Source organism: Cebus imitator, unplaced genomic scaffold, assembly GCF_001604975.1.
Source record: "Cebus imitator isolate Cc_AM_T3 unplaced genomic scaffold, Cebus_imitator-1.0 Scaffold41, whole genome shotgun sequence".
Taxonomy (NCBI): Eukaryota; Metazoa; Chordata; class Mammalia; order Primates; family Cebidae; genus Cebus; species Cebus imitator.
In genome coordinates, this window is record NW_016107356.1 from 9,737,403 (window position 1) to 9,760,270 (window position 22,868).

Genomic DNA, 22,868 nt, shown 5'->3' on the forward strand with positions numbered 1-22,868 from the left:
ATTTTGCACTCAGTAGAAAATGCACAATGGCATTCCTGTGATGATCTTTGAACCTCTAGCTTTTATCTTTTATTTATTTATTTTTTAAGACATGGGATCTCACTGTGCCGCCCAGGCTGGAGTGTATTACTTTTAAAGAAAGCCAGCATTTCCTGCTGCGCCTGGAGGAATTTGGAGCAGACCTAACGTGCCATTCTCTTTTACACCACTAGATGGCCCTTGGTGCTGCATATGTCAGCCAGGCTTGCAGACAGGTGAATGCATTTCATTGGCTCCAGGGAGGCATGATGCCACCGGGCAGCTCTTTTTAAGAGAAAAACCAGAACCAGTGGAGCAGCGACTCCTGAGCAGTGTTCTCTGTGCTGAGCGGCGGGACTGAGCTGCTGAGTTAGAGCCAACATGAGTGAGGTGAGTGACGCTTCGACCTGTAGAGGGAAACCTAGGAGTGAGGAGAAGGGACCTCGCCTGAAGGATTAGGCTCAGGAAATGTGAGGGGTTTAGGAGCAGTGCTGGAACACATTAATCGTGTAATTATTTGCTTGGAGGACTGACAGTACTGATCTCTTGATTTGAATGGCAAGTGCAGAAATTGGTTAAGTTTGCACCTTTTACAATTAACCTTAGGGAGAGAAAGGGATGCCTTGTTTGCTTCTGATTGAATGGTGACTTTGAGAAGTGCTTTGGGTTTTAGTGCTCAGAAAAGAAAGCCAATTGTTTTATTCTCTCATGAAGATGTGTGTCTTTGCACAATTCCTGCGGTGACCCCTTTCAGAACGTGAGCTGCCTGATGGCCATCTGGTGAACGAAAGCCTTGGAAGGGAAGGAGGCAAAGCAGGGAAAGGGCTGGCTGTGGGGTGGCATTTCATGGCCCAGCTGAACAAACTACCTCTGCAGTTAATCAGAGCACCAGGGAAAGAAATGCAAACAGTAGTAGGACCTGGGAAACATCAGTGTGTATGGCTCTGTGGCTCTAAGACCGGAGGTGACCCTGGCAGAAGAGGAGCTACAATTTTGCAAATCCAAAGTCACTTCTCTAAATATGTTTATACAGAGTGTGTTTTGTTGGGGCCAACTGACAGCACATTTATTTTTTTAAGATCGTCTTCTCCTTTTTTCTCATCTATGAAGCAGATTAGTGTGGTACACCACCATTGTCTAACTCAACTCAATAGCTGAGCCACATGCATTTTCATTTCCTCTTCATTGGCACTTAAATAATTACTTTTAAAGATTTTTTTATCTTCTCTGTCTTTTTCTGACAGATGGATGATTCTTTTCTTGGAAATCTAGGGTAAAATTAACAACTTCAGAAATAAAATGACTCCTCCCTGCTTTTGTCTCTCTGATGGGTGATTTTTGATATAAACATGACAAGAAGAAGAGCAAAGCACTATACACTTTAGAAACGGGGTTTGGGACAGAGCCAAGGGTTTAAGGCAGGGAGAGACCAACTGTGGGGTGGAAGACGGGAATTCTCCCACCACCACCACCAGCAGTACCTACAACGGCAGCTAAGGCTTGCCTGTGTGCCAACAGTGCCAGGCTCTCTTTACACCTGTCACCTGCCTTGAACCTCTCAACAACTCTGTGCAGTAGGCACCATTATTATTCCCAACTGATGGATAAGGACACTAGGAACAGGGGTGGGAAGTAAGTGCTTCAAGGTCGCCAGCTAATGAACAGTAGAGCCAGGACTTGGGCTGCAATGCTGGGTGGTTGACCGCCCGGTGAATCTTGATGTCCAAATGTGTAGGGAATTTGCTGAACAGCTGGATGCCAGAGGTTGGGAGAGGAGAGGGGAGGTGAGGAGAAAAAAGTTGGGGCTCTGAAATAGAGATGGGGTGGCGAGAATGAGACCTCCATTTCCCATGTGCTAGGGCAAGGGGCTTTCTGCTGGACTCTATGGAGCTTTCAGAAGCTCCTGTGCCCACTCTGGCTCACCTTGCTTGCAACAAGAAGGGATGGCTGCATGGAGTGGTTTTTCTTTAAATGCAACTTATTCAGGAAGAGTTTCCTACAGAAGGAGTTAGAAAGTAGCACAGCACTGAGGGGCGGCTTCTCAGGTCAAGTCAGCTACCCTGGGATACTGGCTCAGTCATGCCATCTCTTGCCAAGGCTCCTGGCCAGCAAGGTGCTCACGAGCTCTCCAGGAGGCTCAGCTCTGCTAGGCTCACTCAACTGTGCGGGTCTCCAGGGAGAAAGCGCGTGTTCCAGAGCTCACCTGTGATTAGGGTCACAGCCTGGTTCCTGCTGAACGTGTAATCAGGGCAGCAATGCAGTCATGGCCCCACCCTGGCTCTTATGAGACACATTCGCAGGCTCTTGCAAGAGCTCTCACCTCAGTTCCTCTAATGTGGATATAAAGCACACAAGAGGCGCAGTCCACTTTTCTGCTCACAAACCTCTCCCAGCTCCCTGCCCCCTTCCTCCCTCCTGCCCCTTCTCCCCCTTCTCCCCTTCACATCACACGGGGCCCCCTCCCTCTGACCACCAGTGTGGCCACCGCCCTGGCTGATCTCCAAGTTCCCGGGCATGTGCTCCTTGGAGAGCAGGAATTTGTCCTTTGACTAAACCTTAAATCTGCTTAAAATATTTAATAAAGTGGAACAGAAGCTCCATTCTGAGAACTGGATTCCCCCTTCACGGCACCTCCCAAGGGGTTTCTTTGGCTGGATGAATTAAACATGGTTTCTAGTTTTAATAACTCTCAGGCAGAAATGGATTTCAGATGATCATTTACTTGCATGTGTGACTAATTACCAAAGCAAGCCAGAGCAGTGGGTTTTGCCAGACTTTCCTTGACCTTAGGATTTGTTGGGGTCTGGTGGGCAAATAGGGCCAGCTACAGCACTGGAGCTGAGAGCGGCTGCAGAAATGCTGGAGCTCATTAGCTGCTTACTCGGGCTAGTGTACCTGCTTGCTGGCTGGAGAGGACTTCAAAGCATCATATACTTCCCGGGGCCTGCTCTGCACTTCCAGGCCTCCCCGCCTTTAAGGGAAAGATGGAGCAGCAAAGGGAGCCTCGAACTGGTTTGAAACTGGGCAGCTTTACAAGAGGACGTTTTCTTTATTTCCGTAAAAACACTTTTCCTGGGAAATGACATGTGATAGAAAAGAACAGCTCAGGAAAGTAAAGTACAGCAAGGAAAGTAAAGTCCAAATTTAGGGAAATGTGAGAGAGTGGAGGTGGTTTGTGGGGGTGTCTGATTTACATTTCGGTATTAAAATATGTCAGATGTGCCGGGAGCAATCTATGAGATGAATTAGAAGATAATGTAGCAGGGATCAGAATGCAGGCTTAAGCCCATCAGCTGGATCAGAAATCCTAACCCTCACAGCCTCAGTTTACGAAGTGTATTCTTTCTCCCTCATCGGACTCACCCAGGCGCAAGAAAAATGACTACTTTTGTTTAGCCACCTAACAGAGGTTTTGAAAGAAAGCGTTCCTGGAACAGTAACCATCAGTCCCATGTTCTCCTTTAGGTGTCTGTCTTTAAGTTGCTTTTCAAAATAACTTATTTAGGAGAGCCAGGGGCAAGGTTGGAAGGTGTAAAGACAGACATCTGGAGTGTTGATTTAAAAACGTGACACCCTTGTCCTGTTTAGGGTGTGGGCCGGAGGCATTCTGGGTCACACAATCAAATGACAGCTGTTAATTGGATTTGAGACCCCTTTGGGAAAAGCCTCTTGGTAACCCCGAGTTTCACAGTCATGGCTGGGCTCTTTTCTTGCTTTGGCGTGGATGGGAAAGCTCAACTCAGTGCCAGCGCCGTGTCTCTTTCTTTCGTGTAGACATTGGCCGCAGGGAAAGATGATGCCCATCAAAGGCATGGTTTGAAAAACACCAAGGACATTTAAGGGCACATCTTTAGACACACATGCCTGTTCTTAGCACACAAACAGAATCAATGTCAAATTTAATGTGTACATTGAAATGTACTATGATCTCTAAAGGAAGAAGAAAGCAGTAAATTTTTCTTGACAGAGATTGCCAAGGAGAGGCTACATGCACTTAACTCGTGAGGTGAGGGAATGGAAAAAACATGAATTAAAAAAAAGTGTTTTGCCACTGATTAAAAAATATCATGCAACAGTGGTTTGGGGCTTACATAGTTGACTGTCATTGTTACCCAGTGGAGGGACGAATGTCAAAATGAAACAGATCATGGCCAGGTGCGGTGGCCCACGCCTGTATTCCCAGCACTTTGGGAGGCTGAGGCGGGTGGATCACTAGGTCAGGAGTTTGAGACCAGCCTGGCCAAGATGGTGAAACCGCATTTCTACTAAAAATACAAAAAACAGCTGGGCACAGTGGCAGGCACCTATAATTTTACCTACTTGAGAGGTTGAGGCAGGAGAATCATTTGAACCCGGGAGTTGGAGGTTGCAGTGAGCTGAGATCGCACTACTGCACTCTAGCCTGGGTGACAGAGCAAAGACTTTGTCTCAAAAAAAAAAAAAAAAAAGAAAGAAACAGGTCTAAGAAGAGAAAGATTACAGCTTTGAGCTTCTTATGACGTAAGAGTAAACTCAAATAGATGTTAATGGGTTGGTGATTAGATTTGTAAGAAGCTGCATATTTTAGATCAGTTGTTAAGCACAGATTCTGACGGTGACTGTGTAAAATGTGGGGTCTGCAAAACCCAGCAACAGAAGGGCAAATGACAATTTAACTTCTTGGGTAAATGTAATCCCATTTGGGGGTTTACCTGCAGCAGAGACTCTGAAAGATCAAGCAAGATCCATTTAGCTTTGTTGGACAGCACCATGGAAGACACTCTTTCCTCTAATTGGGGTTGCTAAGTCCAGACAGATACCAGTTACAACTTCAGTCTGAAGTTCAACTTTTCCAGATAGAGATGAGGTCAGAATTAAGCAGGAAAATGTGTTTCCTGGGCTGATGGTTGGAAAGAGTTGCCATAAAATTTGTTTCTTCAATCATGCATTTTACGAACAAATGCTGTGGGGTTGAAAAGCCTCAGGTTTTCTCTTCTGAATTCTAAGAACGACACAATGCAAGATGTGTATATATGTATATTTTTTTTTTCAAAAAGAAAATAAACGACTCACTATTGATTTCATTAAAGGTTTAGTGAAGTAGTACAATCAACAGAAAAAGAAAACGTGTTTTTGTAATGGAACATCTTTTAAACTGATGGTGAACACATTCTTTGTGTTATTTTTTAAAATTCTAATTTCTACTCTCAGTGCTTCATTAGAGATGTGGTCGGGGAAAGGCATTCACAATTTCTCTGTGGTCCTTCTGTTCTTAGACCACTGGGCACATTGAACTGTTTGGATGCACAAATAATATCAGGACCTAAGCCTGGGTCTTTTCATTAATTTAGAATGACTTTCTAGAAAGGTCTTCATACTGGGAGAAAAGAAGAATTTTAGGGGATGCATGCTTACAGGTTTATGTTATATTGACTAATATTTTTATAAAACGCAACATTAAAAATCATGCTGTTAAAGTCTTACGGGCTGCCTAGTATTGATTAGAAGCATCCTAGACTGTGAACTTCCCAATGGGCACAATTTTATATCATTCACAAGCCTGACTGCTGGTTTGGCCATTGGTAAGTGTCCAGTTACTGAATGAATAAATAAGTTTTGGGATGTGGATTTATCAGTTGCTGTAATCAATAGGCCAGGTACCCTCTTTTCTAAATGTGGAGGCTTGTGATTGGGATACATTTGGAAAAGACATTTTCCATCTTTTGTTATTTACTCCTGGTTTGAAGCCCGTGTTTGCCACTGAAATCCTTTTAAGTGGGACATGGTGCATTGTTACATACACAACATAAGTGCTCTCATGACAGTAAAAGAAAATGAGAAAAAGTAAGAAGAATCTCAACAGAAGGAACTCTTGACATTTGGGAAAATGTCAGAGAAAAGATGGGAACTGAGGGAGGGACGTAGAATTCTAATATCCTATGTTTCCGTGTTGTCTCCGTTGAGACTAACTCACTTCAGATAAGTTCAATGAAATTCAAACAAAAGAGATTGTAGCCAGAGAGGCAAATTGTGTGAACATCTTGCAAAACGGTTTGCTGTATTGAAATAGAAAACCAATTTGATTGTGACTAGAAAAGAATAAGAGAGAGTCTGAGCAGGTCTTTAGTAACAGAGCTCCTAGTGCCCAATCGCCATCAGCCCAGTTGTAAATTCTGGCATATTGTTGAAGGTGAAATATATCTAGCACGAAGAAAGCAAATTGCATATTATTGCAAGTAAATAGTTTAACATCTAAAATTAATTCTTAATAACATACAATATTAATTAAAATAAATTTACATTTGAATGTTTAAATGTTTTAGTAAATTTATATTTGAGATAGGAATGAAAATTCCTATTGGAATCCATCCCTTTGTGCATGAAAATTTACATGCACAAAGGGATGGATTCCAATTTATTCTCTTGGGGAGTCTGAAACCGAATTGCACGTCCACACCCCTGTGCACTCTGATAGGGTCTCCACTTCCCTGTCGCCCCCCAGGTGTAAACTATTCATCACTCTTCTTCCCATCTTTCAGATGAGGTGCGATATGAACACTGAATATGGAAACATTTTCCAGTCACCTGGGCACAGGTGCCTTTGGGGTTAGATATGAGAATGTTCAATATGGCATTGTTTTGTGCCGCAAACAAAGAAATGCTGCAGTCATCAATGGCTCAAATCTACAAACACCAGCTTCATGTTGGGGCCATTCTACGCAAACAGTTCAGCCTAAGCCACACATTCCAGGCATTGGTCTGCTTGTATATTGTTTATGCCTCACAAAAAGCTCTAAGTTTATGTTCAGAGTCTCACTGAATTTACTGCTTGCTCCATTTCTGAAAGGGAAACACTTGGCCCATATTTACGACATGCCAGTAGAAAAATCAATCTTCCACTAAATGCCATTTTTAAATAGTTTACTTTTAACCCACCGTTTCATAAGTAAAAGGAAGATGAATTAGACTCATAAAGCAGGAAGGTAATCATCCACAAATTGAACATTTAAGGGGAAGGAAGCAAAAGCTGTGAACTGTTCCAACCATTCAAATAAGGCAATTTTCCTTACAAAGGAGCTGGAATAGAGAGCAGGGGAGTCCTTCTCTTCAAGGCTTCTGCCCTCCATTTCAGGACAGTCATGGACTTGGACGAGACTAAAACGTCTCCAGCCGCACACGACTCAGACCTCTGCCTAGTAGCTTGAAAGACAACTTTTGAATATTAGATATTATTTACGACGATTTAATAGCAAGTCGGGGTCCAGACTGGCTTGAGATTACGCAATTCCTGGTATGACAATCCAAGTCGGTGGCACAACAAAAGACACCGTCACCTGTCCCCATAGCGTTACATCAGTGGTTTGGTCAATAATCCAATGAAACAGTAGTTATTTTAATTATATACAACCTCTGAAACAAGGACTCTAGAAGTTGACAAGACCCATTAACATGTGTCTGTATCAAATGAGAGTAAAAATATAACAAGGAAACACAAGACGGAGGAATAATATAATTTCTTCCTTTTTTTCCAAAATCTTTTAGTTTTTGAACCAGTAGAAGCATCTGTCTATCAGGTGGCTAAGTTCTAGTATTTTTTTTTTTTTTAAAGCTAACTAAGAGATGACACCTGCTTGAAAATTTATGATTCTTATGTACAGTAGTTCACCCTTATCTTCCGATGCCCAGTGGATGGCTGAATGTGTGGATGGTACTGAATCCTATATGTGCTATGCTCTTTCCATCCCATAATAACTGAAAGTGCTACTAAGTGGCTAACGGGCAGGTAGTGTAGACAGTGTGGATACGCTGGACAAAGGAATGATTCATGTCCTGGGACAGGTAGCAGTTTCATAATGCTACTCAGTACCGTGTGCAATTTACAACTTATGAATTGTTTATTTCTGGGATTTTCCATCAAATATTTTTGGACTGTGGTTAACAGCAGGTAACTGAAACCTCCGAAAGTGAAACCAAGGACAGTTAAGGGGGAACTACTCTGCAATTTCCTTAAGTAGTAGCCACTGTTTCATTAGGAGTTGTTAGAAAAATACCACATTTTTCTTTTCTTGAGCCCAGCAAAATGGCTAATTGTATTTAGGGTTTTCTTTTTCTAATTGTACATTTTCTCACAGTTTTTTTGATACGCAGAGAAATCTCTGATGCCATAAATGGGTCAAATTTTGAGCCGAGCGTGGCTGTGTGACAGCACCCTGAGTGCTGGTCTCCTCATCTCTGAGGGGTGAGAGCGTGTGCACAGACACCAGCGCTGCCACAAGCTTGCCCATGTCCAAGATGGGCCATGGTGTGGAGCCTTCCTTTACAGATCTTATCTCTGCATGTTCCAGAGAGTTTTAGATGGAAATAGCAACAAGCAAAACTTCAAACCGTGAGGCCATAGTGTCATCTTCTCCTTAAAACAATTAAGGGTGACTTGATGTGATTTTGTCCTCTCGCCTTCTATGACTTTCCACAATTGTCATTGTTCTAACAACTGTTTCAGCATATCAACATTTTGGGGACTATCTTCTCAATCTCCCCACAGATCCATAACAGAACAATGGAATAATTGTCCACAATGGTTATGGATATCAATACTCCAAAGTTTTTTTTTTTTTTTAATTGTACTTTAAGTTCTGGGGTACATGTGCAGATCTTGCAGGATTGTTGCATAGGTACACACATGCCATGATGGTTTGCTGTCTCCATCTCCCTGTCACCTACATGAGGCATTTCTCCCAGTGTTATCCCTCCCCAACCTCACCACCCCCCACTGTCCCTCCCGTAGTCCCCCACCCCCCAACAGACCCCGGTTGTGATGTTCCCCTCCCTGTGCCCGTGTGTTCTCATTGTTCAATACCCACCTCTGAGTGAGAACATGCGGTGTTTGATTTTCTGTGCTTGTGTCAGTTTGCTGAGAATGATGGTTTCCAGATTCATCCATGTCCTTACAAAGGACACAAACTCAGCGTTTTTTTATGGCTGTATAGTATTCCATGGTGTATATGTGCTACATTTGCTTTGTCCAGTCTATCATTGATGGACATTTGGGTTAGTTCCAGGTCTTTGCTATTGCAAACAGTGCCACAATGAACATACGTGTGCATGTGTCTTTATTATAGAACGATTTATAATCCTTTAGATATATATATCCAGTAATGGAATTGCTGGGTCAAATGGAATTTCTATTTCTAGATCCTTGAGGAATCGCCACACTGTCTTCCACAATGGTCGAACTAATTACACTTCTACCAACAGTGTAAAAGCATTCCTATTCCTCCACATCCTCTCCAGCATCTGTTGTCTCCTGATTGTTTAATGATTGCCTTTCTAACTGGTGTGCGATGGTATCTCAATGTGGTTTTGATTTGCATTTCTCTAATGGTCAGTGATGATGAGCATTTTTTCATGTTTGTTGGCCTCATAAATGTCTTCTTTTGAAAAGTGTCTGTTCATATCCTTCTCCCACTTTTGAATTTTTTTTTCTTGTAAATCTGCTTTGGTTCTTTGTAGATTCTGGATATTAGCCCTTTGTCAAATGGGTAGATTGCAAAGATTTTTTCCCATTCTGTTGGTTGCTGGTTTATTCTAAAGATTGTTTCTTTTGCTGTGCAGAAACACTTACATTTAATTAGATCCCATTTGTCTATTTTGGCTTTTGGTGTTTTAGTCATAAAGTCCTTGTGTATGCCTATGTCCTGAATGGTATTGCCTAAGTTTTCTTCTAGGGTTTTTATGGTGTTAGATCTTATGTTTAAATCTTTAATTCATCTGGAGTTAATTTTAGTGTAAGGTGTCAGGAAGGGGTTCAGTTTCAGCTTTCTGCCCATGGCTAGCCAGTTTTTCCAACACCATTTATTAAACAGAGAATCCTTTCCTCATTGCTTGTTTTTTTCAGGTTTGTCAAAGATCAGATGGTTGTAGATGTGTGGCATTGCTTCCGAGGCCTCTGTTCTGTTCCATTGGTCTATATCTCTGTTTTGGTACCAGTACTATACTGTTTTGATTACTGTAGCCTTGTAGTATAGTTTGAAGTTAGGTAGTGTGACGCCTCCAGCTTCGTTCTTTTTGCTTAGGATTGCCTTGGCTATGTGGGAGTTTTGATAGTGTACCCTGATAGGAAAAAAATTTGACCCTGTATACACAACACATTTTTATTTATTTTACAATTATGTATACATACTAATATACTAATATAGTAAGAGTTAATCATTAGAGGAAGGGTGTGGAAATCTGTCATTCCAATAAATTTTTTTGGTAACTGTACTTCTTTTTGAGTCTAATTTGATGGCTGAGGTTTTTTTTTTGTTGTTGTTTTCAGAGCCGCACTCTGATGCTCAGGTTGGAGTGCAGTGGTGCGATCTCAGCTCACTGAAACCTCCATCTCCTGGGTTCAAGCGATTCTCCTGCCTCCGTGTCCTGAGTAGCTGGGATTACAGGCACATGCCACCATGCCTAGCTAATTTTTGTGTTTTTAGTAAGGACGGGGTTTTACCATTTTGGTCAGGCTGCTCTTGAACTTACCTTGTGATCTACCCGCCTCGGCCTCCCAAAGTGCTGGGATTACGGGTGTGAGTCACCACGCCCAGCCAATGGCTGAGGGTTTTCAGCTTGTATTGCTGCCCATGAAGGCATCCTAAGAATAGAAGGTTTAGTTAGTGCTTTCATTGTTTCCTTGGTGTTTGTGCTGGTGGTGTTAGCATTATTTTCAGTCTATAATTTTATGCAGGATTTTTAAACTATATAAAAGACATAAAATTTACTATTTTAACCATTTTTAAGTGTACAGTTCAGCAGTATTAAGTATATTTACACTGTTGTGAAACAGCTCTATGGAACTTTTTCATTTTCCAAAGCTGAGACTCTGGTTTCATTCAATAACCACTCTCCATTTCCCCTCCCCTATCTCCTGGCAAACCCATTCTATTTCTTACCTCTATCAATTTGACTAATTTAGGTACCTCATATGCATGGAATCATACAGTAATTGTCTTTTTGTGACCGGCTTATTTTACTTAGCATAATGTCTTCAAGGTTCATCTATGTTGTGTCCTGTGACTGTATAGGAAATTTTAAAAGCCACTTACCTACTGTGGGAAGATTAGTTTAGTTAAAGGTAAATCGTATAATCTATAAATCCTCTTAATGGAACACAAAGAACTACAATGCATCACATGATGATATTCTGAGAGCAAGTCAGCAGGCAGTGTGTCTGGGACAATCTCCAATTGTGGAACTCCTACCCTTTCCTAGCAACCAGGTGATGATGTCAGCATCAATCTAGATATTAGCTATTGATGAAACCTAATGTTTTTATTATTATTATACTTTAAGTTCTGAGATCATTGTGCAGAACTGCAGGTTTGTTACATAGGCATACACGTGCCATGGTGGTTTGCTGCAACCATCAACCCGTCATCTACATTAGGTATTTCTCCTAATAGTATGTCTCCCCCAGCCCTCTGCCCCCTGACACGTCCTGGTATGTGATGTTCCCCTCCCTGTGTCCATGAATTCTCATTGCAACTCCCACTCATGAGTGAGAACATGTGGTGTTTGGATTTCTTTTCTTGTGTTAGTTGGCTGAGAATGATGGTTTCCAGCTTCATCCATGTCCTTACAAAGGACATGAGTTCATCCTTTTTTATGGCTGCATGGTATTCCATGGTATATATGTGCCACATTTTCTTTATCCAGTCTATCATTGATGGGCATTCAGGTTGGTTCCAAGTCTTTGCTATTGGGAATAGTGCTGCAATAAACATACATGTGCATGTATCTTTATAATAGAATGAGTTATAATCCTTTGGGCTTATACTCAGTAATGGGATTGCTGGGTCAAATGGTATTTCTGGGTCTAGATTCTTGAAGAATTGCCACACTATCTTCCACAATCGTTGAATTAATTTACACTCTTACCAACAGTGTAAAAGTGTTCCTATTTCTCCACATCCTCTCTACCATCTGTTGATGAAACCTAATTTTTAAATAGATCTTAGATCCACACAAATATATATACAAATTCCAGAGTCTTCTTTACCATGAGTATTTGTGACAGTGAAGCACCTTACAACCCCAGAGGTGCCATTGACGCTGTGGTCTGTGCCAACAGCATCCCCTGAAGTTGTGCTGTGAACATTGTATGCCAGTGAGCATGGTGACTCTGCCCTTCCTTGGGGTGACGTCAGCCTGTTTCAGGACTATTGACCTTGAGAAAGCCTGTCATTTTTATAGTTCTACTTAGAATTCAGGGAATCAGAGAAGGATATCTTTTATCATTTCATTCAAAGTGGTCATTTTAAAATAGGGGACTGAGCGTCCAACGATTAATCTTGGGCAAAATCGCAGAGCTTCTTGAGAAAAAGCCAGCCTAAGTTTCACTTCCACATTTTCTATCTTATTAAATTCCTTATTTTCTGGATACAACCCAATTTATTTTAAACCTGTCCAAATTCCACTTAGAGTTTGCGCAAGTAATTTATTAAATTAAAATTGTCCTATTTTTTTTAGTCTTGAGTAAAAAAAGAATAGCTGCAGAAATCTTGACAAAGCCAGTTTTTTCTTCATCAGGTCTTCAACTCTGTTTCTAGGAATCCAGCTTCCACTCTGACACTCCCAGGCTCCCATTCAGTCACACATGGAGAAGCTGAGAAATGTTAATATTGCTACCCTGTGGAATGTTTCATTAAGACCTTGTTGGGCACAGTGGCTCACTCCTGTAATCCTAGCATTTTGGGAGGCCCAGGCAGGAGGACTGATTAAGCCCAGGAGTTAGAGACCATCCTGGACAACATGGCAAAGTCCCATCTTTACCAAAAATTAAAAAAAAAAAAATTAGCTGGGCATGGTGGTGCATACCTCTAGTCCCAGCTACTCAGGAGGCTGAGATGGGAGGCTGGTTTGCACCTGGGAGGTGGAGGTTGCTGTGAGCCATGATCATGCCACTGCACTCCAGGCTAAACAACAGAGCCAGATCCTGCCTCAAAACAAAAACAAACACAAAACAAAAAAACAGTCAAAGAAACAAGATCCTTGTTGGCAAAGTTTTCTTCTGTTTTGCCTGGTAATGTTCTTGACTTTGAAGTTACACCGATCACCTTTATGCCTTGCTTACTCTCTAGGGCTCTGTTTGCATAAGAAAGAGCATTCTGAACCCCAACACATGCAATTTTTATAAAACATTTTTTCAGAAAATGGTGGCCCTTTTTATGGCCAAGACCATTGCATATATAATCAGTCATCACACATTTTGTTAGTCACATTTCTTTTTTTCTTCTAGATTATGGTGACAGAGAGAGAGAGAGAGAGAGAGAGAGAGAGAGAGAGAGAGAAAGAGAGAAAGAGAGAGAGAGAGACAGAGACACTACATCTTCTTCTATACCTTTTCATCTTCCCAGCACTATACCATTGAACTCACATTGATGGAGAATCAATAAGACGTGGTCCTTACCCCTTAAACATATAGAGGGAGACAGAATCACATAAACTTAACTCTACTATGATGTCCATGTAGAGCTTCAGGTCTATTCCCTGTATAAAGCAAGTGCCAGGATGCATGGGTTAATTTGCCATTGCCCAGGGCTGGGAAGGAGAGGAAAGGAGATGCCGTGGGTAATCCCAAAGCAGCTGGAGCTTATAAAAGTCGGGGCTCAGTACATACCGATTGAGGAATAGCACTATGATAGTGCTCTGTTAATCTTAAAAGTCATACATTTTAGAGCTGTTTCAGAATTTGGCAATCTTCAAGCTCATTGTGTAGAAACATGTCCATTATGATACCATAGTTAATTCTGAACTCCTGCCTGGTAATAAAAGTTGCTTTAAACATGTTGGACATTTTCTCATCCACATCAGTGAATATTGGGGCTCCATGGACTTGTTATATCTTTCTTTAAAAGTGAAAAGTCTTCTGTGTGTTGGAAAGAGATTACAGGAAGACAGTGAATTACATTTTTAAAAGTGCACATGTTATTTGGTTTTAAAATTTACGTGTTCCAATTGTGAGAACTGTGTACACAAATTTAGGTATGTCTGTAATTTCCCTTTGTGAGAGTATTTATCCGTGTTTGCTCAAGGTAGAGTATCATTGCACTCTGTATCTCAGAGCTTCTAGTGGTTTCTTTTGTTTATACTTTAATTTCTGGGGTACATGTGCAGATCTTGCATGATCGTTACATAGATATACACATGCCATGGTGGTTTGCTGCCTCCATCCCCCCGTCACCTATATTAGGTATTTCTCCCAATGTTACCCCTCCTCAATCTCCCCACCCCCACTATCCTTCCCCTAGCCCCCCACCCCCCAACAGACCCCAGTGTGTGATGTTCCCTTCCCTGTGTCCATCTGTGTGTTCTCACTGTTCAACACCCACCTATGAGTGAGAATATGCAGTGTTTGGTTTTCTGTTCTTGTGTCAGTTTGCTGAGAATGATGGTTTTCAGATTCATCCATGTCCCTGCCAAGGACATGAACTCCTCCTTTTTTATGGCTGCATAGTATTCCATGGTGTATATGTGCCACATTTTCTTTATCCAGTCTATCATTGATGGGCATTTGGGTTGGTTCCAGATCTTTGCTATTGTGAACAGTGCTGCAATGAACATACACGTGCATGTGTCTTTATAATAGAATGATTTATAATCCTTATTTCTGGAAATGTTCTATACCTCAGAAATGTGGAATATTTTACCTCTTCTTGAATAAAATTTCTTTTCTTTCTTTTTTATTTTTGTGAGATGGAGTTTTGGTCTTTTTGCCCAGGCTGGAGTGCAATGGTGCAATCTCGGCTCACTGCAACCTCTGCTTCCTGGGTTCAAGGGATTCTCCTGCCTCAGCCTCCTGAGTAGCTGGGATTACAGGCACCTGCCACCATGTGAGCTAGTAGAGATGAGCCATGTTGTCCAGGCTGGTCTCAAACTCCTGACCTCAAGTGATCTGCCTGCCTTGGCTTCCCAAAGATCTGGGATTACAGGCATCAGCCACTCTGCCAGGCCAAGAAGATTTCTTAAAATAGATGTAGCAATTTGTCAAGCACCTCCACCAAATACCTTCTTCAAGTTCATAGTTATTTTTCATCCAGCTTCTATCTTTGCTGTCTTTAAAGATGATTTGTTTCATTTTTCAGGCACTATTCTGTGAATTTTCGTGTCATCACTTTTTTGCTGAGTTCTTGCTGGGAGCCAGATTTAGCTGAAATTCCTATGAGAGTTCCCCCACAGTTGCATATTGGATTAGTATTTCGAATTTTCACATGACAAAATATAAATGCTGCCAAATGTTACTCCGGAGGTACAAGAAGTGTCTTTGGGGGCCCTTACTCTGTCTTTTTAATGTCCCATTGGTATCACAACAAGGAAAAGAGACACGGGCTGAAGAGTCAGGCAGATACAGGCAGAAGTGAGACCATTTAAAAGCACACTGGATTTCTGCAATCCTTCCTCCTGGACCCCTCTGCCTTCAACCTCTTTTGAGGTAACGTAGCTCAGAGTTGGGACATCCATAAGAGCCTGTGACAAGGAGTAGAGCAGGACCAGTGACATAATTTGTGGGCCCAATGAAAAATCAATATGATGCCCCTTTTTAAGCATTGATTAGAATTTTAAGATGGGGACAGCAACATATCAGACTAAGCCAGGGCCCTTCTGAGAGTGGGCCCCCAGGGACCACATGGGTCACCCTCCCATGAAGCCAGCCCTAGGTCAAAATGGGAAGCACCCCAATTGCTTTTTAATGAAAAAAAAAAAAAAAAAAAGAGGCAGAGCCAATGAAACATCATTCCATTATCTTTGCAATGTCTGGAGTCTTATATGCATATATAATTTCCCTGTCCAGGTGGAAGCTCTCAAAATGGCCCAAGCCTGACCATGGGTGTCAGTGGGTAGAGGATGTTTCCCTCAAATCCAAGGGAGCTTTCAAGTTGGCTTGGAGGAAGCCTACCTAGCAGTGTGCTTGAATAAGAAACTATTGTGTTCAACGATCAGCTTGGCTGATGCTGAGGACTCTTTTTATGAAGTAATAAAATGGATTCAAAATCACTCGGAATGTGCACATGCATGTGTATGTGTGTGTGTGTGGGTATGTGTGTGAGTGTATGTGTATTTTTAAAGGCCATACAAATGCTAAACTCCATGTGCAAATTGTCCTCAAATTCTGATTCCAACTATCTTTACTGAGCGTTGGAGTGTTTATGCAGATGAAAGCAACTGCTGGCCAGTTGTGTCCCAGGTCTTTTTCCATCAAGTCTTCGGTCCTCACTTCCTCTTCCTATGTCCGGCGGGACACAGAATGTAGATGTCCTAGGCTTTTTCAATTAAAGAAACATTTTTACACACTGGGCTTTGGAAATAAAGAGGTCTACCTTAGTAATGCCAGGATCAATATGTGCAGATAGGAAGTAATTTGGTGTCGTGAGCTCTGGCCATTGTAAGTGCCTTGTCCCTGGAAGACAATGTGTAACTAAATTGGAATTGGGTTTATTTTCCAGTCAATTAAATCTTTCTGGATTTCAGAGGAATTTGAAATGAAATATGGGACAAATATCTATTATGAAAGAGGCACAGCTGTTGGAATGAGTGGGTTGTTGGTAGTGGTGATCGTGTCTGCATTTTTATATGGGGAGGGTAGAATTTTTACTTCTGCAGGGAGCAGCTGATCAAATGGCCAATATAACTTCTACCTGCCTTCTAATCTGAGTCTCAATTCACTTCTTGGACTGTGACAGCTGATTTAGGACAAAACATTCCCATTCTTCCAAAAGTATGCAACCTCAGGCTTCTACTGTTTTCTGAAGCTATTTTTGTTTTAGTTGAATGTTGGGGGTAAAAAACCTGGCTCTTTGTTATTATACCAAAAAAGAAAGGCTCCAGCTTCTGAAGCTTGGGACACTCACTGTTGGAGAGGCATATTTAGCAGTACGCATTGCCAAATAAACTACACATCTGGATTTCATCACAAGAAGTCATTGCAGAACAGTTACATTAGCCTCCTTAGGAAGAGGTTTTGCATGGGGGTCTAGGAAGCCAGTTAAACACATTGAGAACTGCCCAGAGTGAATTACGAAACAAGAGCTGTTTTCATGGTCCTGGGGTCCGGTCCTCACAGATGCATGAAATACGTCTGCAGCTTTGACATCACAGCGGACTCAGGTCCCTGAGAGATGCGTTATTGAATTCTCTGACAATCTTGTGAAATACATTTGTCCTTTTTCCTAAAATGGCCCACATATATTCAAATGCAGAGTCTTGTGTGATGTCATACATTTCCACAATATTGCTTTAAAGTAAGAAAGGGCAGGAAACATGATCCCACCTCTGCAATCAGAAGGACTGAGGCATGACGTGTTTGCATTGCCGATGGCAGAAAGGGGTCATCCAAGTCAGCTTTTCCATCTTCCATGCCAATGTTTCCCCCTCCAGACAGGAAAGATTAAATGGCAAGTGCTCAGACTACCAAGTCGATCTGCCCAGACTCAAATTCGATTTGACCCCCTCACGTAGCTGTAACATGCTTGGGCATATTTCTAAACCTCTCTGTGTCTCAAGTTTTATCTCCATCAAGTCAGGACAAAGGTAGTATCCATCTCATAGTAGGCTTGTTTCCATGAAAGTGTTCAGTTGTTGTTACTATGACTGAAAAAGCATACCTGCTTGCATTTGCAGACAGAGCCTTGTGCCTCAGTGCAAAGGAAGAGAAACATCTTTGCTGAACTTGGAGGTGTCATCTATTCACTCAGCTCTAAATATGGGCTTCTCTTTGTAGCAGTGGGTTTGGCCTGTGTCCTTTCTTTCTCACACCTTTTTCTTCACTTAATGAGGATGCTGAATGCAGCAGCAGATTATGCTTGTCTTAACCGTGGCAGAGCCGGTGTGGCCGTAGTGAGAGATCATTCAGGATGGATGGCTGCTGAGGATCTGGCAGGGCAAGAGTCTCCCAGCTATCGGGATATTTCATGCTGTGGTCTTTGGTCATTCTTTGGGTTTTATCTGCACACACCTGGCATGCTGTTTTACCAGCTGTACTGGGGAGGACTGGGGGAATGGTAAGCTGGTGTTACTGCTGAAAGCAAAGAAAAGATGCCTCTTTCTCTGTGGCCATTTTCTGTAATCCAGGAAGACTACATGTGGGTTTTTGGAACTCACATCAGCTTCCCTAGCCTTTGAAGTATAAAATTGCTAGAAGAACCACATCATCCTCAGAGGGACAGGCAGGCGTCCTTGGTGTTCTTGAAATGATTACATTGTCAGTTTCATTTAGTTCTAGAAGACTAAATTGATTTTTTCCCTAATCATCTGTATAAGAAAGACTTGCCCTTAAATGGGTGAGTTACAGGCACAGCTCAGTTTCTGTCGTTACGTTGATCTTTTATTGACAATTTTCCACCCTTTGTCACTCTTGCATCTGGCTGGTCAGCCATAACTTCTAGGGATGGGGAAAGAAATTGAATCTCACCTATTTTTCTCTGTCTTGCTTCAGTCTGGCATCTTCTGCATATACTGTGAGAATATAACCTTGTAATAAACACTTGGGTCTCTTTGCCTTTGTCTGAGAGCTCACTGTTATTTTTTTTCTAATCATAGCAGCTGCCCTGGCTAGCATCTGTCTTATCCACCAGCAGTCTTTATTCTGAGGCTAATCTAAGGATTCAACACAAATTCAGGACGGCAATAAGAGAAGTGTGGTGGATGGAGAAGCATGTCTTTGGGCACAGTTCAGAGGCAGAAGGTGGTAAATACCACATTTATGCATTATCCTAGCACGCTACAGATTCATGGGGCTTCCAAGGGTGGCTTGTGGGGCGGCGGGCAGGTGAGTGTGGCTGTAGCTGGGATAAATGGAGGTGCTTGTTTGTTGAGTCCTGTGCCCTTTGATCCAAATTCTGGCTTCAGGAGAGGCTGCTGATTGGGGGCCAGATGTACAAACCTTGTAACAAGGCCACTGCGTTCTCATTACGTGAAGACCACATTAAGAAATATGGTCTTCCATCCACATTTCTTTGTCCGTACCCTGCTCCTGTATCTTCCCTTTCTAGAAAAAATGGGAGGTCTGATTTGTATGAAACACACAAAATATATCTGTCAGAATCAGAGGTCCAGGAAACTTCAGCTGAAATAACAACTTAATAACATAGGTAAAGCCTGCATCCCTTCGTGAGAAAAAATGATCACGAAATATTCTTCATTTGAAGTCTGTTAACATTCACGTGAGGTACATATGTTATGTTCATTCACCATGGAAAGAAGCTGGTCAGATAAAGAAGCCAAAGCTTTGAGGAGTAGAATCATTTATTTGTGGTAATTCAGCCATATTTACTCCTGGTCTTCCAACTGCGAGCTCAGTATATGTTTTTCATTACCTTTATTATATTGCAAGTTGGATACAACGGAAAAAAGGAGAAACCTCTTTTTTAAGCCTGTTTCTTACCATTATTTTGTTGTCTGATTTTTCTTAGCGACCAGATCCATGCAATATGAGCGTTTTTCTCTCATTTAATTCTCACATGTTAATGATGTGGGTATATTGTTATTCTTATTTAATAAAAACAGACACTGAGGCTCAGAGAAGTTAAGTGACCTGAACTGGGCCACACAGCTGCTGGGGGCCAGCGCTGGGATAACCTGGGCACTCGGATTCCAGCACACTTATTTTTGAGATTAAGTTTATTAATGTGTAATTTGCATGTAGTAAAATCTACCCCTTTTAGTTGTATGCTCGATGAGTTTTGACACATGTGCAGTCTCATAATTGAGATACAGATTATTCTGGCCGGGTGTGGTGGCTCATACCTATAATCCCATCACTTTGGAAGGCTGAGGCAGGCGGATCACCTAAGATCAGGAGTTCGATATCAGCCTGGCCAAAATAGTGAACAGGCATGGTAGTATGTGCCTGTAATCCCAGCTACTCAGGAGGCTGAGGCAGGACAACTGCTTGAACTCAGAAGGCAGAGACTGCAGTGAGCCGAGATTGTGCCACTGCACTCCAGCCTGGGTGACAGAGCGAGACTCCGTCTAAAGGAAAAAAAGAAAAGAGAGAGAGAGAGAGAGAGAGAGAGACTATTCTATCACCCAGAAGCTTCCTTTGTGTGCCTATAGTCAGTCCCTTCTTTCTACCCTTGGCCCCAGGGCCCACATTCTTCACCAGCACACCTTAAATAAAGATAAGCCTGATTACCATGCAAGGTATTTGCACCATTTGGAGAATAGCATGGTCATATCGGCTTTTAAGTAAATTAAATCACATAGTGCAGCAGTTTCTAAATGTTACTTTATAACGAGTACCCGAAATATAGAAAAGTAACAAAATGACCCCAGAGTGACCCATGTTCCTGGTCCTTGTAAATCATGGCAGGGTCTGTGACCTCAGGGAGGGCATTCAATGAGTGGGAGCGCTTTTGATTCTGAACAGCAGCCTCAGTCAGAGCCTTTAAATGGGTTTCTGTCCTGCTCCTTCTCAAAGTGACACTCAGCAAGCGCCACCTGCTCCTGCTCCAGGGGGCTCTTCAACCATGTAATCCCAGGGGAGCCAGGACCATGGGAGGCGTTCTTTGCTAAGAAGCCATGAGCCTGAGGCCTAGTGGAGCTCCCAGCTCCCTCCCTCTGCTCCGACCACAGCTCGTCCCTCTGCTAGGTGCTGCCCTCACAAGGCGGCTGCGAAGGACATCACACTGGCAGCTGGGGAAACTTCTGGCTTGGGGCTGGAGAAACAGATCTGGGCATGTGGTTTAGGGAAGACATATGTCTTTCTAAGCTAGGAACAGTGTCCTACCTTCATGTGGTTTCAGGTTCAGGAGAGAATGCAGCCCACCCACTCCCTGCAGAGGGCACACACCAAAGCTGTGCTGAAGGAGATGTCCTCCCTGGGCCCTCGGCTTCCCCCAGAGCCGGGCGCCCTCTCCCTTGCCTGGGACAGGATGCCAGGGCAGGCTCCAGGGTCTGCAGAGCCAGGCCTGTGCCCAGCTTTCTTTTCTGAGCGTCGTTCTATCAGCCCCTGTGCATGAGTCTACCCTTTCCTATGTTGCTATCTGCATGCACTAATTAGTCTGCGGGCAATAAACAACAGAAATGTATTCTCACAGCTCTGGAGACCAGAAGTTTACAATCATGATGTCTGCTGAGTTGGTTCCTTTTGAGGACGGTGAGGGAGGGTCTGCTCCAGGCCCCTCTCCTGCCCTTGTAAGTGCCACCTTCTCCCTGTGTGTCTACACTGTCTTCCCTCTGCATGTCTGTGTTTAGATTGTCCCTTTTAATAAGGACACAGTAATATTTGATTAGAACCCATTCCAATGAGCCCTTCTTAACTTGATTGCAAAGATGTTATCTTACAATAGGATGACACTGTGAGGTACTGGGGTTTAGGACTTTCTCATGTGAATTGTGGGTGGAGGTCTCAGTTCAGCCCACCACACTACAAAAGTTGTAGTAGCTCTGCCCATCTTCAAGGACCCTTCAGAACCTTCTAGGATATTAATTTTCGGGAAGCTGACAGCAACACACAGGTTGTCACCATGAATCTTTGTTGAGCCATACTGAATAAACAAGTGTCTTTATTGGCAGGTATGAAATATGTAAGGTTTGAAAAGTCAGCGGGAATTCCAAGTGAACTCAATAGTGTGGGCTGGACATTTCACTGTGAAATCTGGGAAATTAGAAGAGTCCACAGAGAAGTCATTACATAGCAACCGTTCTTTAAGTTGTAGCATACACCTTTATGGAGTGATATATATGGCATGTGGTTGGTTTTATAAAACAGAGACTATATTTATATATGTCAATTTTTAAGAAGATTGAAAGAAAATATTCTGAAGTATTAACATAGATTAACTCTGATGAGTTGAATTGTAGGTGGCTTTTTTCCTTGTGCATCTATGTTCCAAAAATTTCATAATGGCCAGATCCTATTTTTTGCAAATAGAGAACAGTGTTCTTCTACATGAAAATTGGCACAAAAAAGATTTTTTAGAGTAGAAAATGCTAATTTTAAAAATGTGACTGTGAAAAAAATAGTAAAATTCATTCCAATAAAATAAACCATGAATACCTGAAAATGATGGCAACTTTACAAATGGTTTGCCTAAACTGCAGTGATGCTAATTAATTCTCTTACCATAAAGGTCAGGATAAAAAGTGCTAGGAATAGCACATAGTATTTGAGGCAGAATTTCAGCCTTTGGGTCTTCCAGAGGTGGGAGTGAAAGAGCAGTGGAAGAATTAGAAGGTGAATGCATTTGTCATCACTTTTTTTAACCAGGATCTTTTTTTTAAACCTTCTAGCTGAAGTTTTCTTTTGACATTAATTTCTACACCTTTAGGGATTAAATGAATGCTCAATTTTTGGAATGTTATTAGGAGAATCATAGATGACTTAAAAATATCACTGGCAAGAAATGAAATCTTTTCTGTCTCTATCACAAAATGTAGGCATAAAAGTCTCTTCTGCTCTTCAGACAAATACAGCAACTTTGATTTCGAAGGTGCCTTTAATGATACGCCTTTGATGCTCCTGAGAATCCATTTGCTTAATGATCGAGGTGGCCCCAAGCTGTCATCAGCTACCTGCTGCCCTGCCGGGCTGTTGATGCCATTTCACTGTGCAATCTCTGTGGCTTTGCTCCTCTGTTCATTTAATGACTGATCATCTCAGAGCCTGCTTAGACTTTGTCAAGATAACAATAAATATAACACCATAGTAACAGGCCTTTTTGTTTCTTTTTTTTGAGACGGAGTTTCGCTCTTGTTACCCAGGCTGGAGTGCAATGGCGTGATCTTGGCTCACCGCAACCTCTGCCTCCTGGGTTCAGGCAATTCTCCTGCCTCAACCTCCTCAGTAGCTGGGATTACAGGCACGCGCCACCATGCCCAGCTAATTTTTTGTATTT

General features: G+C 42.3%; 1 protein-coding gene across 2 annotated transcripts in view; it reads left to right on the forward strand.

The window, feature by feature from the left end:
* Nucleotides 1-220: 220 nt before the first annotated feature.
* The window catches only part of PCP4 (Purkinje cell protein 4), a 61,548-nt gene continuing 38,900 nt past the window's right edge, over nucleotides 221-22,868 (forward strand). Inside the window, exon 1 of one of the 2 annotated variants that reach the window (XM_017526278.2) lies at nucleotides 221-408. In XM_017526278.2, coding sequence (XP_017381767.1) covers nucleotides 400-408 — 9 coding nt within the window. In that variant the 5' untranslated portion in view covers nucleotides 221-399. The remainder of the gene's footprint in view (nucleotides 409-22,868) is intronic. The other variant, XM_017526277.2, reaches the window with a different exon arrangement.